Source organism: Mustela nivalis, assembly GCF_964662115.1.
Source record: "Mustela nivalis genome assembly, chromosome: 11".
NCBI classification, from domain to species: domain Eukaryota; kingdom Metazoa; phylum Chordata; class Mammalia; order Carnivora; family Mustelidae; genus Mustela; species Mustela nivalis.
The window spans coordinates 101,989,995-102,003,268 of record NC_139030.1 but is presented as its reverse complement, the minus strand read 5'-3'; the positions used below and the strand labels follow the sequence as shown (position 1 = coordinate 102,003,268).

Below are 13,274 nucleotides of genomic sequence, written 5' to 3'. Positions count from 1 at the left end.
TCTAGATTTAGCTGGACCAAACCATTTGTATAAGACCTAAATGAGATGCAGGGTTTTCAAAGAAATTTTGCCGCTTTTCCTTGAGCAAGTTGAAAGAAAAATGGGGTGTGCTTTTAAGTGAAAACTAAATAAAGATGCTGGCATCGTAATGCAAAGATGACCGTCAAGAATTTTAGAAATTCAAAAACGGTATTTTTGTTAAAGGAATGTTTCCTTTTGGGTCAAGGCATCGGAAGGCAGTACAACCCCACCTGCTCAAGGCCCAAGCCACCAAATTCCCTTTCTTCGAATTTCCCCCAAGCTCTCCTGGCCACACCCCTCTGTCCCTCACCTCGAGGTCCCGCCCCTTTCACCTCCCACTTCCTAGTAACCGCCCTCCTTTGCGCGGCCTCCTCGGGATCTGATTGGCTGATGTGTCAACCGCCAACGGCTGCGGAGTTTAAACCCAAGCCCTACCCCCCGGCGCCGCGGAGCTCCAGGAGCTGGGTGGTGGTCGCCTCCCCCGCCGAGAGAACGGTAAGTGAGGGGCCTTTGGCGTTGCCGCCCCGCACTCTGAGGAGATCCGTGCCTTTCCCGGGCGAAGCTCCCGGCACTGCTCTCCGGAGCCTTCTGTCCAGCGAGCCCCGCGCGGCCCGTCGTCCCGCCCACCCGACGCTCGGGTATCTCGGGCTGCGGCCTTTGCGCCCGCTCGGAGGGGCTCGCTGGGGGGAGGCCGTGGTTTGGATTTAACCGGCTGCCTGTCGTCCCTTCGATTTTGCGCCCGGCTGCGTGAGGGGGGCGAGCGGCCGGTTAGGTCAGCTCCTTGAAAGTAGGGATTTCTGTGTGACTGCACCCCTCCCTGCTTTTTAAGAACATTTTCTACCCCTCTGTGAGCCCTTCATACGTACCCGCGGGACGAGCGTTGAGAGACTGCTTACCCGAGTTCTGGGAGGAGCCTCCTCCTCCGGATCTCTCTGAAGGCGAAGGGGTGATGGAAGACTGGGAAAAACTTAGAACTAGAACTGGGTCTTGATGTGCAGGTAGGATTTCGGTACGGAATAGGGACGATGATTTTTTTCTAGATGACGGACCCGATTCAGGAGAACCGGACTCGGAACTTAGTATTTCTGATTTAGAGTTAGCCGGGACCGTCCCAGACAAGAGCCGCAGACTAAATCATAAATAACTCCTGTCAGTGAATGCTATGTGCCAAGTCCCGTACGAGGCACTGTACGTACATTGGTTCAGTTAGTCCCTACAGCGAGATGCCCTTCCTTTCTCTAACTTGGTAAGTCTGCAAGTTGAGACCGAGAGTTGTTAAGGTGACCTAGCAATGAATGTCATACCGATGTCATACAACTTAGCCCAGGGTTGAAACTCGGATGCCCCACGCAGTCCTGACCGCTGTTTAAAATCTCTCACTCTGTATGGTAAGTCAGCCTTGCATGGTACTCCAGTGGCTGGCTTAGGTTCCTCAGGTGTTACCTGGGGAGGTTGCTGATGTGGAAGCTGACAGGGCTTCCTGTCAGGAAGACTCTGATTTCTGGCTTGAGCGTTTGGGTGAGTGATTGCTAGTGCCATTTATTAAGTTAGGAACCAAGAACCAGCTTACTGAGGAGGACAGTTCAGCAGTGGTTTCCTAATTAGCAAAATGAGATTTGATCCTTCTGACTGGATTTTTTGGGGAGATGGACACGATTTCTATGTTAGTATCCCTTCAAGGGTGTGAGATGCAACCATTTGTCTTGAGTTTCTGTACATTCCTATGTTCTATCCACGGAATAGTTGGTGATCTTTGATTTTACTTTTTTCTCTTTTTGGCAAAACTTTAGGAAGAAACATTGAGCCTTCATGTTGTAAGGTTCCTAGTTAAACTTCTTCCCCATTGCAGAAAATTCTTTTAAAACCATCTTCCCATTATTTGCTTGACATCTCCCAACATCTGCTCAGCATTTGCAAAGGAGACTCGTTCCAATATTGGTCAGTTCTGAGTATTTGAGACTTCTTCCATTTATCCAGAGTTGTTTTCTTCAACAAATGTCTGTCCAGTAGCTGCTGTGTGCTAGGCACTCCTGGCTAAGGGTACAGCAGCAAACAAACTTGACAAAAATCCATACCCTCGTGAAACACATTTTAGTAGGAGAAGACAGACAATTAAATAAGGAAATTATGTGATCTTAGATTAGACACTAATAAATCAATGGCAAAAAATACATATATGTGTGTGTATATATATATATATATATATATATATATATATATAATATGAAGTGAAATGGGGCCACGTGTGCAATTTTAAATAGTTTCCTCTGGAAAGGCTAAGAAAGTGACATCTGAGTAAAGACAGTGAGTAAACCCTGTGATTATTTGGAGAAGAGTTGATACAAAGGGGGAAAGAAAGGAATATAAAGGTTCTGCAGTGGGAGTATGCTAAGGCAGCTAGGGTGGCTGCCTTAGTGAGCATAGGAAGAGTGATGAAGAGGTCAGAGAGGTACTCAATAGGGAATTGGGGTGCGGTGACGGGGTGTCAAATTGTGTAGTGCCTTATAGGCCATTGCAGGGATTATGACTTTACTCCATTGAGAGGGAAAGCCACTGGAGAATTTTTAACAGAGTGACATGAATTTACTGAAGTTTTAAAGAGATCATTTTGGTTTGTAGGTTGAGAATTGATGGGGGGAAGAATGCGGAGAATGTGGAAACAGGACACCATTTAGATAGTTGTAGCAATAATGTACATGAGAGAGAATGGCAACTTGGATCAGAGTGACAGTGGTAGGTGGCCTCTGAGGACATGTTTGAAAGTCAGGCCAGCACGAGTGATGGTAGAGTGGGTGTAGAATGTGAGAGAAAGATGTTTCCAAGCTGAGCAAGTAGAAGGATGGAATTGCTGTTAAACAAGTTGGAGAGAACACAGTGGAGCAGGTTTGGGTGGGTGAGTTTAGGACATGTTAAGTTTGAGGTACATATTAGACATCTAAGTTAGAGATGAGGAGTAGGCGGGGTAAATAAGTCTGGAGTTGATTTGGGATATAAATTTGCAAATCATTGGCCTTTAGACTTAAAAGCCAGAGCACTAGATGATGCCCTCACAGGAGTATGTGTACATAGGAAATGGATGAGACCCAAGGATGGAGATGTGGTGCACCCCATTGGTAAGAGGTTAGGGAGATCAAGAATAATCAGCAGAAGAGATTTAGAAGTGGCCATGAGGCAGAAAAATCCAAGAGAATGGGATATTTTGGAAACCCACTAAAGGTATTTTTCAGGGAGAATGACCTGATGTCAAATACTATGATCTGGAGGAAGAGCTTTCTCAGTAGAGAGAATGACCAGTACAAAGGACCTGAGGCTAAAGAATGGCTGCCGTTTGCCAAGCAGTTAGAGGTTGGTGGCCAGTGTGGCCTGGAAAGAATATACTAGGGAACAGAAGGAATAGTTCAAATGGGAGAAATGGAAAAGAACAGATAATGGGGGGACTTCTTGACCATTGAAGAATTTCAACTTATTCTGAGAGAAATGGGAACCATTGAAGAATTTTAGATTGTATAGACTAATAAGTACACTGTAAAGAGGGCAGCAGTGGAAGTAGGACAAGAGGCTATTATAAGAATTCAGGTGAGACGTGTCCACGCCTTCATCTAGTCTGATAGTAGTGGAGGTAGTAAGAAGCGGTCAGATTCTAATGTACTGTGAAGGCTGATTGGGGTATGAGAGATTTTTGGCCAGAGGAACTAGGATGGAGTTGCCATTAACTGAAACAGAAGGTTCAGAGTGAAACAGGTTTGGGCAGGTTAAGTTTGATATGCCCTGTTTAGTTATTCAAGTGTATTACTTAGTATATGGACACTAGTAAGGGCATTGGGGGGCCTAACTAGATAAAATCCAGGACAGTGTCCCCATCACAAGATCCTCAACTTAATCACGTCTGTACAGACCCCTTCTCCACATAAGGTTCAGAAAGAGAGGGATTGGGACCTGATGTCTTTGGGAGACGTTTTTAGCCTGCTGCAGAGCTGGAGGAGGATTGGGATGAGGGAGATGAAGGTGACCAGGGAGATGAAGGTGACCTGGGAGCCTGGAGAGTCTGTGATTGATACAGAGAGGATAGTGAGGTTAGGCCTGTGGACTTAAGGCAGGTAATGGGGAGAGGCTGAGTATTAGGAGGTAGGCAGGCACAGGTAACAGCATTTCTTCTAGATCTCTGAAGCTAGAGGCAAGGAGGTTTGGGGAGGGAGTGGGAGTTTTGAGAGGTTGATCATATCTAAGTACATGGCTCAGCTACCTTCTCAGTAAAACCTTTTCTGATCCTTCTCCTCTGCCCAGTTAATTACTTTTATGCATGTGTATTATATCAGTTTTTCTTGTCATAGTATAATAGGATAATTGCCTTCTTTCCACTGTTAGATCTTAGAGTGGTCCCACAGTGGTCCCATAGACTTTTGAGTCCAATAGAACATTACTCTAATGGACGAATAGGCACATTCAAGATTTCCTGCTTGCTCCTCCAAAACAGCTAGCCCCCCGACCTCCTAAGATTAGGTTTATTTGTTCTGAGCATTTTCTAAGGTTACACTTATTACATTGTATCGAAATAGGATCTGTCCTCACAGCAGATTCTGCATTCCATGACTGTGCATTCCCATACAACCATATCCTGGTTTCTGTCCCCAGTGCCTAACCTAGCTCCTGAGGCATAGATATAATAATATAGATTTGGATGAAAAAACAGTCATTTGCCTTTTTTTGGATACTACTTTAAACCACTTGTGACTGTTGGGTCCATGGTCAAAGGAGCGAGACTGATACAAAGTGAAGGTCAAGCAAAGCTTTATTTCGCGCCAAGCATCGAGAATCAAACTGACCGGCCAGGGCCGTCTCTTGCAAAGAGGCGACCCCTCCCAGCCTCACATTCTAACTTATATAGAGTAAAGGCCATGTGCTTGAGCCTGGCCACACACAGGTGGCCAATTGAATTACAGTTCACCCTATAGTAGTTATTTGAACTAGTCTATCACTCTGGTCAGAATTGGCGCCCAAAAGGCAGGGCCCACATTCTTGGGAGGTTAGGGAGATGCTTGCCTGATTGGATGTCTCCACCTGGCTTGGCTCATCCTTGTATTCTGGGCTCTGTTACCTCCCCCTGACCTGACATGTCCTGGTATATGGGCTTTGTTATCAGGGGCTGGTCAGTCATATTTTTCTGGTTTCCCAGACTTGTTTCTAAGTAAGTTCCTCGGTGGGGGGGGGGGGGGGAGCAGGATCAATCTAAGTTTACTGCATAAACAACAAAATGGCTCGCTCTGGCTAAGTAGGCCCATCCAGTGACTATATGCTTACTTTCAGATCTGTACAAAGGGTTTTGCAAATACTTATATACAAACAAATTGTATCACCTAAGTCATGATTGTTACCTTTTAGAATGTATTTATCAGTTATCCTTTTTTCTTTTATTAATTAGTATGCTGATTTCTGTCTTTTTTGTTTCTATTTCAGTGATGGAGCACCCAGTGATAGACTCTGGCTCACTTCTTACTTCAGGAATTAAGAGACATGTGAAAGACAAAAGAGTTTCAAAGACTGGGAAGCTGAATGTTTCCCTTGCTTCAAAAATCAAAACAAAAATATTAAGTAAGTGCCATTAGCCCTTGGAGAATTGATATAATATTTGGTACTTTATTTTATTAAGTATAGAAGTGACTAAAATGACTATTTTTGTTAACTGATACATTTTGTCCATTCACTCCTTCCTGTATCCTTCAACTTCTGTGAGCTGAGTGGTTATGATGATTTACCCTCAGTGGTGACAGCAGAATTTTCAGCAGTAAGGCTGGGGTAGCCTAAGGTAGCTACCTCCTACACAGCAAAGAAAATACCAATGTGACATTTCTGGAAAAGAGCTAAAAAAAGTGACACATTGTGCTTGCGTGCTGTAGCAAGAGGATGGATGATGGATGATCTAGACGTGGCTGGCCCAGATAGAGTGTGGTAGTGGGTGGTTTTCATGAGCCGAAGCTCGTGAGGGTGCTGAGCCTTTGGAGACAGGGTTTCATGGGTTGTGGAACTAAGATTTTAGAAAGAAAAAAAAAGAAGAAGAAGTGGGAAAAACTGCCAAGATAAATTCTCATCACTTCTGAAAATTATCTCAGTGTTTCGTATGTATCTTAGCAGGAGGGGGAGAAGAGGTTTCCTGCTGGTATAGCCCCTGTGAAGGGTAATCGTGCATGCCCTGTGAAATAGCTAAAACTTCTGAGTATCTTTAAATCTTAATGTTTCTCCTACCCAGCTGTCTAGGGTCCTGTGGTATATTAGCCCCCCCCCCCCCCCCCCATTCAGTGGCTATTTCCTCTTCTGTTGGGCAGGACTGTTGGACACCTATTATTATGAAGGAACATGCTGTGTTTGAGGAGTGCAGCAGGAAAATATTATCACCCTTTAGCTCTGGAAATCCAAAACCAGTTCTAATCTATATTTGTGTCAAAGGTGGCTATCTGAAACTGCTTTCTCTACACCAAAGATAAAGTACTTTTTTGGACCCTGTTTTTTAGATGCCCAGACATTCCCTGAGTGTTTAAAAAATATACTTTCATAAGCGTATTTTATAGATACTATATTTCTATTCAGTGGGATATGTTATTGAGTAGTGGCATTTAAATAAAAATTATGAAAATGTAAGTATGCTGTCTATATACTGAGGGAACATACTATATTTAAGGTGGACTTTACCAAGGAATTCACAATTAAATTTCTCTGCTAATAACACAGAAACATTTCTGATATAAATTATATTTATATGGTGTTTAGAAAGAGAAGGGGTCAAGTTTAGATTACAGTAAATGTCTAGAAATAAAGAGTTGGATATTTAGGGTAGAGATAGAAGATCCCACAGGGTTTAGATGATCTGTCCAACCTTACAGTAAGTATGCTCCATTTCACTCAAGACTTTGAAAAATGGACTTCAGGAGCATTAATCGATAATTTTAATTTGTTAATTTTCTGAGTCACAGAAACCGGCTTAAAAATTTTGACAGATTGGCTACCCTAGTACCTATGGGATATCTCCAGTTAGAGCTTCAGAATCAGCTTCTCCATTCTACCTCCTAGTCCAAGTAGGAAGGCAAGTAGGGCAGCAGGTGTCAAGGCTGAGTTTTTGTGACTGGTGGAAACATCTAGGATACTGTGTCTGTCCTTGACATCTTTTGTCCCTTGACTCTGTATTCACAGCACTTTCATTCTTCATCTTCTGTCTAGCTTTTATTTCTGCAGATCCAAACTCTGGATAAATTTTTTTTTTTTTTCAAAACTACATCTATACTGTTATTCTATTGTTTTCCAACCATTAGTTAAAACTTACAATATACTGTGCCTAAAATAGTTTCATTAAAGATATGAAAACTTATGAAGCTGTAAGGTCAGTATTAACTTCTTAAAAATTTTTTTACAGACAATTCTTCTATTTTCAAACTTTCTTTAAAGCACAACAACAGGGCATTAGCTCAGGCTCTTAGTAGAGAGAAAGAGAATTCTCGAAGAATTACAACTGAAAGGACGCTATTGCAAAAAGAAGTGGAGAAACTGAATTTTGAGAACACGTTTCTTCGCCTGAAACTAAATAATTTGGTATGGAAACTATTTTATTTGAATTCTGAATTATAGACTGATTATTAGCTTTATTTTTATAGAAGCTCTAAAAATGTTTTTCAAATCTCCAATCATTATAAAAAATTATTGAAAGAGTATGCCATATTAATGAACAAACTGTTAATGAAATAGGTGTCTTAAGTCTATATCCTGAATGTACAGTTGGGGCCCTGCAAGCCAGTGCCATACCTTGATCAACATTCGATTGTTTATCATTAGCAAAGCTTGATGCATTAATATATTTTAAGAAGGTGGACATAATTCTTCCATTGAAAGAAGGGGAGTTCCCAGAGCGTCTGTATTCTCTTTTAACCTCAGCATTCCCCTGGCTACACAGCAAATAGCATGAAGATTGTAGTCATCGCTTTCACTTCCAACTCTGTCCACAGACGGGTCAGCAAGAGGCAATGGTCAGCTAGGCTGCAACTAGAGTTCTAACTCTGAAATGAGCAGAAATTAATTGAAAGTGGAAAAATTGATCTATTCTTGAGTGTTAAGTTGTCTAACAAACTGTTCATTTTCCATGGGGTGTATTATTATTCCAAGAAGATAGAGAAATGTTTGTAAGAAAATTTATAATTGAGAGCTCAAAAGCAATCAAGGGGTGAGAGAGAGAGAGAGAGTGTGTGTGTGTGTGTGTGTGTTTGAACTATAGAATGTAGCACCATTTTAGCTCAATATGATCTCAGTTATTTTTTAAGTCTTCTCAGCTGATGGTATCTCCATAAATGTATGAATCTTAATTGATTAAAAGAGGTCTTTATTTTCTGCATACAGAATAAGAAACTTATAGAAATAGAAGCACTCATGAACAATAACTTGATAACTGCAATTGAAATGAGCACACTGTCTGAGGTAAGTCGAGTCTTTGTGTAAGTGGCGAAATTTTTTAAGCATTACTAATGATAGTCGAGATTCAGTAGCATCAAGGTTGGAGATTCATATTTTAAACTTTGTGCAAAGAAAGGATGATAATATTGATTTTGACTGGCTAATGGCACATTATCATTTGGTATAATTGGTTATTGACATTTTTATGTAAAAATTATGTTTTGATTAAAACACAAGATTAGACAGTTCAGTGAAACATAATGGCACCTAAACCACTAAAAAACATAGAAGACATTCATAGAAAGGTAGTCTTTCAAATTAGAAAAGAGTTTGTGTTGCTAAAAAATGGGTGGGTACAATTGAAAAACGATTTGGGGAAAAAATTATAGAGAGATGCTACTATATACCATTCTCTAAAATAAATTTTCGATGGATTTAAATAAAAAAGGGGATATATAAAGTAAGAAGAAATTGTAAATAAATTCATGTTAGATAGGAGAAGACTTTCTGTACCTAGAAATAAAAATAGAAAGATTGAAGACATAAAGGAAGCTATTGATGGATTTTCTCAAAAAAAATTTTTTTTTTTAGAAGGCTAAAAATGAGGGGCACCTGAGTGGCTCAGTGGGTTGAAGCCTTTGCCTTCGGCTCGGGTCATGATCCCAGGGTCCTGGGATCGAGCCCCATGTTGGGCTCTCTACTCCACAGAGAGCCTGCTTCTTCCTCTCTTTCCCTGCCTGCTTCTCTAACTACTTGTGATCTCTATCAAATAAATAAATAATAAAATCTTTAAAAAAAAGGAAGGCTAAAAATTATAAAAATTAAAGGCTATAGCCAGACTGGGAAAATTAAATAGCAGATAAAGTATTAATATTAATGATTAAATAGCTTTTATAATCTATCACAAGGAAAATCAAATCACCAGAAATATGAGGAAGAGGAAAGGGCCAAATACCAGTGAAATTAATTCAATTATCTAAATAGGGAAAATAAATGCTAAGAATTAATAACGAATGAGAAGGCAGAATATACATAATAAACTGAAGAAAGGGTAGTGGAGTCCCAATTTTAGGTAAATTAAATAGATTCTAGAGGCAGGTTAGTGCTTTAGAGGGCAGCTTTTAAGTGGAATTCCCTGTGTTTAGATCCCAGCTCTGTAACTTCCTGGTCCTGTGACCTTGGCCTTTAACTCTTGGAACCTTAATGTCCTCTTCTGCATGATGTAGATGATGATGTAGCATATCTATGAAGAATTACTGTAATTGTTAAATGTGGTGAGCGTGTGTCCTGGCAATAGGAAGAATGCAGTAAATGGTAGCTGTCATTACTTTTTTATTATTGTGTTTATATCTTCCTGTGTTTTCTAAATTTTCTGCAAATCTCTCCTTTTAAAAACTGTTAAAAGTCATTTTTTGGGCTATTAAATACATAGTCCTTGTAGTAAAAAGATAGAAACTCAACCTATGTGATCAGTGTTTAGCTCCTTTGTCAGTTTTATAAAAGCTCACCAAAGAGTGCGTACTTTATCACCTAACTTAATCCACATTTGGATAAGGAAAGGATTTGTATAACTGTTCCTGTAGAAAAATGCTCACAAGACATGTGGCTTCTAGCGTTATTATAAATTTGATACCTAGTACAACCAGTGAGCTGAGATGTGCCTTATACATTTAGTACTCTCTAAGGAGAAGAGATGTCATTCCCTAAGTGGGGAAAGTCAGGGAAGGGGCTCTGTGTTGCTGATCAGCTTGCAGGGCTGAATTGAATTGCCCTGAATAAATTGCTAAGACTAGAATCAGACATAGCTGTGGGGAGTGTAGAGTTAGTACAGGAATTGACTTGGGGAGTAAGAGAAAGAAGCTAATTAATTAGCAAGACCTGGAAGAACTGTGGAGAACAGTTAGCCCTAAAAACATTGCTCAACTATTTGTTTTGAGTTACTTGATATGAAGCTCCTTCCTTCCACTGGTTCTTTAAGAAAAAGTCTTTAGTAAGTAAGGTCAGCATTGTTCCCAGATGCTTTTTGTGTGGTTCTCTTTGGAGAACTCAAAGAGGACTGAGATCAGCATCTGGATTTAGGAGAAGGACAAGAGAGTAGATGCAGAAGCTGGATGGTGAAGGGACAGCATACAACTTTGGTGTCTGCTTTCTTGTTGAACAGACTAACTTTTGCATATCATGTTTCGAGTTTTGCAGTTCCTTTTCTTTTTGGTTGGGGGAGGGGATGTTGGAGAATGTAGACATTCCAATATCAGAACAATATAGCCAAGTATAGACAGAAGGCTCACACGTGCCTCTGTTCTGCTTTCAGCTACTTTCCTCTTTATCCTTTCTTCGCCCCATACTTCATACGGGTAACTGCTTTGTTTCTTTATATTAAAACAAAAACATTAAATATATTCTTTCTTACACAAAAGGTAACATACTAGCCCTACTTGTACTATGCCTTGCTCTTTTTAATGTGACATATCTTGTAGATCTCTCCATATGATTACCAGAAATCCTACCTCATTCTTTTTTAAGTGCTGCTTAGGATAGATCTAGAATGGACTAATATAACTAGGCTCTGGGTTGGACACTTGGGTTGTCTCTTGCTCTTGGCTTGACATTAGTGTAGAAAGCCTTTTCCTCTTGCATTATTAACTTTTCCCTCCCTTCTGGATTATTCCCATCCAGATGCAAAAATGTTATCTCCTATCTCCCATCTTTAAAAACAAAAACAAAAAAACCTTTTACTCAGATCACCCACCCCTAGCTCCTCTCATTTTTCTCCTTTATAGCAAAACTCTTTGAGCGAATTGTCCTCACTGTCTCCAGTTTCTCTTGAATCCATACCAACCAGGCTTTCACCACCACTCTTCGGAAAGTGCTCTTCTGAGAACTGATCTCCACATTACCAAAACCTCTAGATATTTCTCGGTCCTTATGTTGGCCTTCATGTGACTTTTACAATACTACATTCTCCTAAGTTTCTTCCTATCACTCTGATTGTTCTTTTTGAGTCTGTTTGCTGGTCCCTCTTTATTTTCCCAACTGCTAGATTTGGGGTACCCCGGAACTCCGTTCTTGTACTTCTCTCTTCTAGCTACACTTGTTCCCTAAGTGATTCAATCTCTCTTCTAGCTACACTTGTTCCCTAAATGATTCATCCATTCTCCTGGATTTAATTGTTGTTAAATACTCATGACTCCCAGATTTGTACCTGTAGCCTGGCCATCTCCTTTGAACTCCAGACAATATCTAGTCTATTTGGCATTTCTCTTTGGATGTCCAAGAGGCATCTTAAATTTTACATTTGCCACCAGACCAGTTCCTTTTGAGGTCTTCATCTCAGGTAATTGCAATTTTGTTTTCCTATTTTTTCCTCATACCCCATACTGGATCCTTCAGCAAATCCTTCTCGTGCTGCCCTAAAAATCAGTCCAGAGTGTTACCACTTCTCATAACCCTGACTTTGATCACTCATACAAGCTACTGTTTTCTCTTACCCAAGTTTTTTGAGTGGCATCCCAGCTTGGGCTTCTTGCTCCTGCACTTGCCTCTATATTCTCTTCCCAGCATAGCAGCCAGAGAGACCCCATTAAAACTCCCCAGTGGCTTCCTCTGTCATCTATTGCCCATTGTTGCCTGAAAATTGAAACTCAAAGTGTTCTTTCTCTCACCTCGGTGACTACTCAACTCCTTCCACTCTAACACCTTCGATCCGCAGACCTCCTCCCACTCCTCACACATAAGCAAGCTGCCACTTCAAGGCTTTTCGACTTGTTCTTCCTTCACATGGCCTACTCCCTTCCTTCAGATCTTGACTCAAAAGTGACTTCAGTCAAGACTTCCCCAGCAACCCTAAATAAATCTGAGTCCTTCCCCACCTCTGCCCCAACATTTCATGTTCTGCTTTTCTTGCCTTCATTTTTCTCCTTATCACTTAACACTATATGACACATAATTTTACTCATTAATTTTATCATTCATCTCTCCAGAACACAAGGTTCTTGGGTATAGGATTTTTGTCTGTACCACACCAATGTCTAGAACATACTAGAAAGCAATAAATTATAATAAAATGTTGGATACTGCTTCCCCATTAAGAATGATCCTTTTTTTTTCAAGGCTAATGTACATATTTGTAATACTTAGGGTTAGGGTTAGGTTAGCTTTTTAAATAAAAAATAAATATATTTAAATTAGTTTTTTAGCATCTATAGTAATAAACATATGACCTTTCTTTTTAGATGTATTAATATGATGCCTTATATATTTTTTAAAGATTTTATTTATGTATTTGACAGACAGACAAGTAGGCAGAGAGGCAGGCAGAGAGAGAGGAGGAAGCAGGCTCCCTGCTCAGCAGAGAGCCCAACTCGGAGCTCAATCCAGGACCCTGAGATCATGACCTGAGCCGAAGGCAGAGGCTTTAACCCACTGAGCCACCCAGGTGCCCCTGATGCCTTATTTTAATAGCTTTCCTAGTTTTGCAATTATGTAATAAATTTCAAAAATGATTTGTTACTGTGTTCCTAAATTCCTTTTGCCAGTGTTTTTTTAGGAATTGCAATTAAATTAAATTAAATTACTTTAAATTGCTATTCATAAGTAAGGTTTTCTTCTTACACAGTCTTTAGCCATTGATAAAAAATATTATAAATACTGAACTCAGGAAAAGAATTTGGATGTTTCCTTCTCTCTGTGATCTATAAAATTGATACAATATCAGAAATATTTTTCCTTAAATGCTTTTTAGAATTCCCCTGTGAAACCTCAGTCTTTCTTTGTAGGAAAGGTTGTTCTTTGTTCACTTCATTTCTTCTATGGATATTGGTTTT

General features: G+C 40.3%; 1 protein-coding gene across 4 annotated transcripts in view; it reads left to right on the top strand.

Moving 5' to 3' along the window:
* The first annotated feature begins 386 nt into the window (after positions 1-386).
* Positions 387-13,274, top strand: part of SGO2 (shugoshin 2) — a 40,635-nt gene continuing 27,747 nt past the window's right edge. The window contains exons 1-4 of one of the 4 annotated variants that reach the window (XM_082689470.1): positions 387-516; positions 5,476-5,610; positions 7,424-7,599; positions 8,398-8,475. In XM_082689470.1, coding sequence (XP_082545596.1) covers positions 5,478-5,610; positions 7,424-7,599; positions 8,398-8,475 — 387 coding nt within the window. In that variant the 5' untranslated portion in view covers positions 387-516; positions 5,476-5,477. Of the gene's footprint in view, positions 1,020-5,475; positions 5,611-7,423; positions 7,600-8,397; positions 8,476-13,274 lie in introns of all 4 variants that reach the window. The other 3 variants (XM_082689471.1, XM_082689472.1, XM_082689473.1) reach the window with 3 other exon arrangements.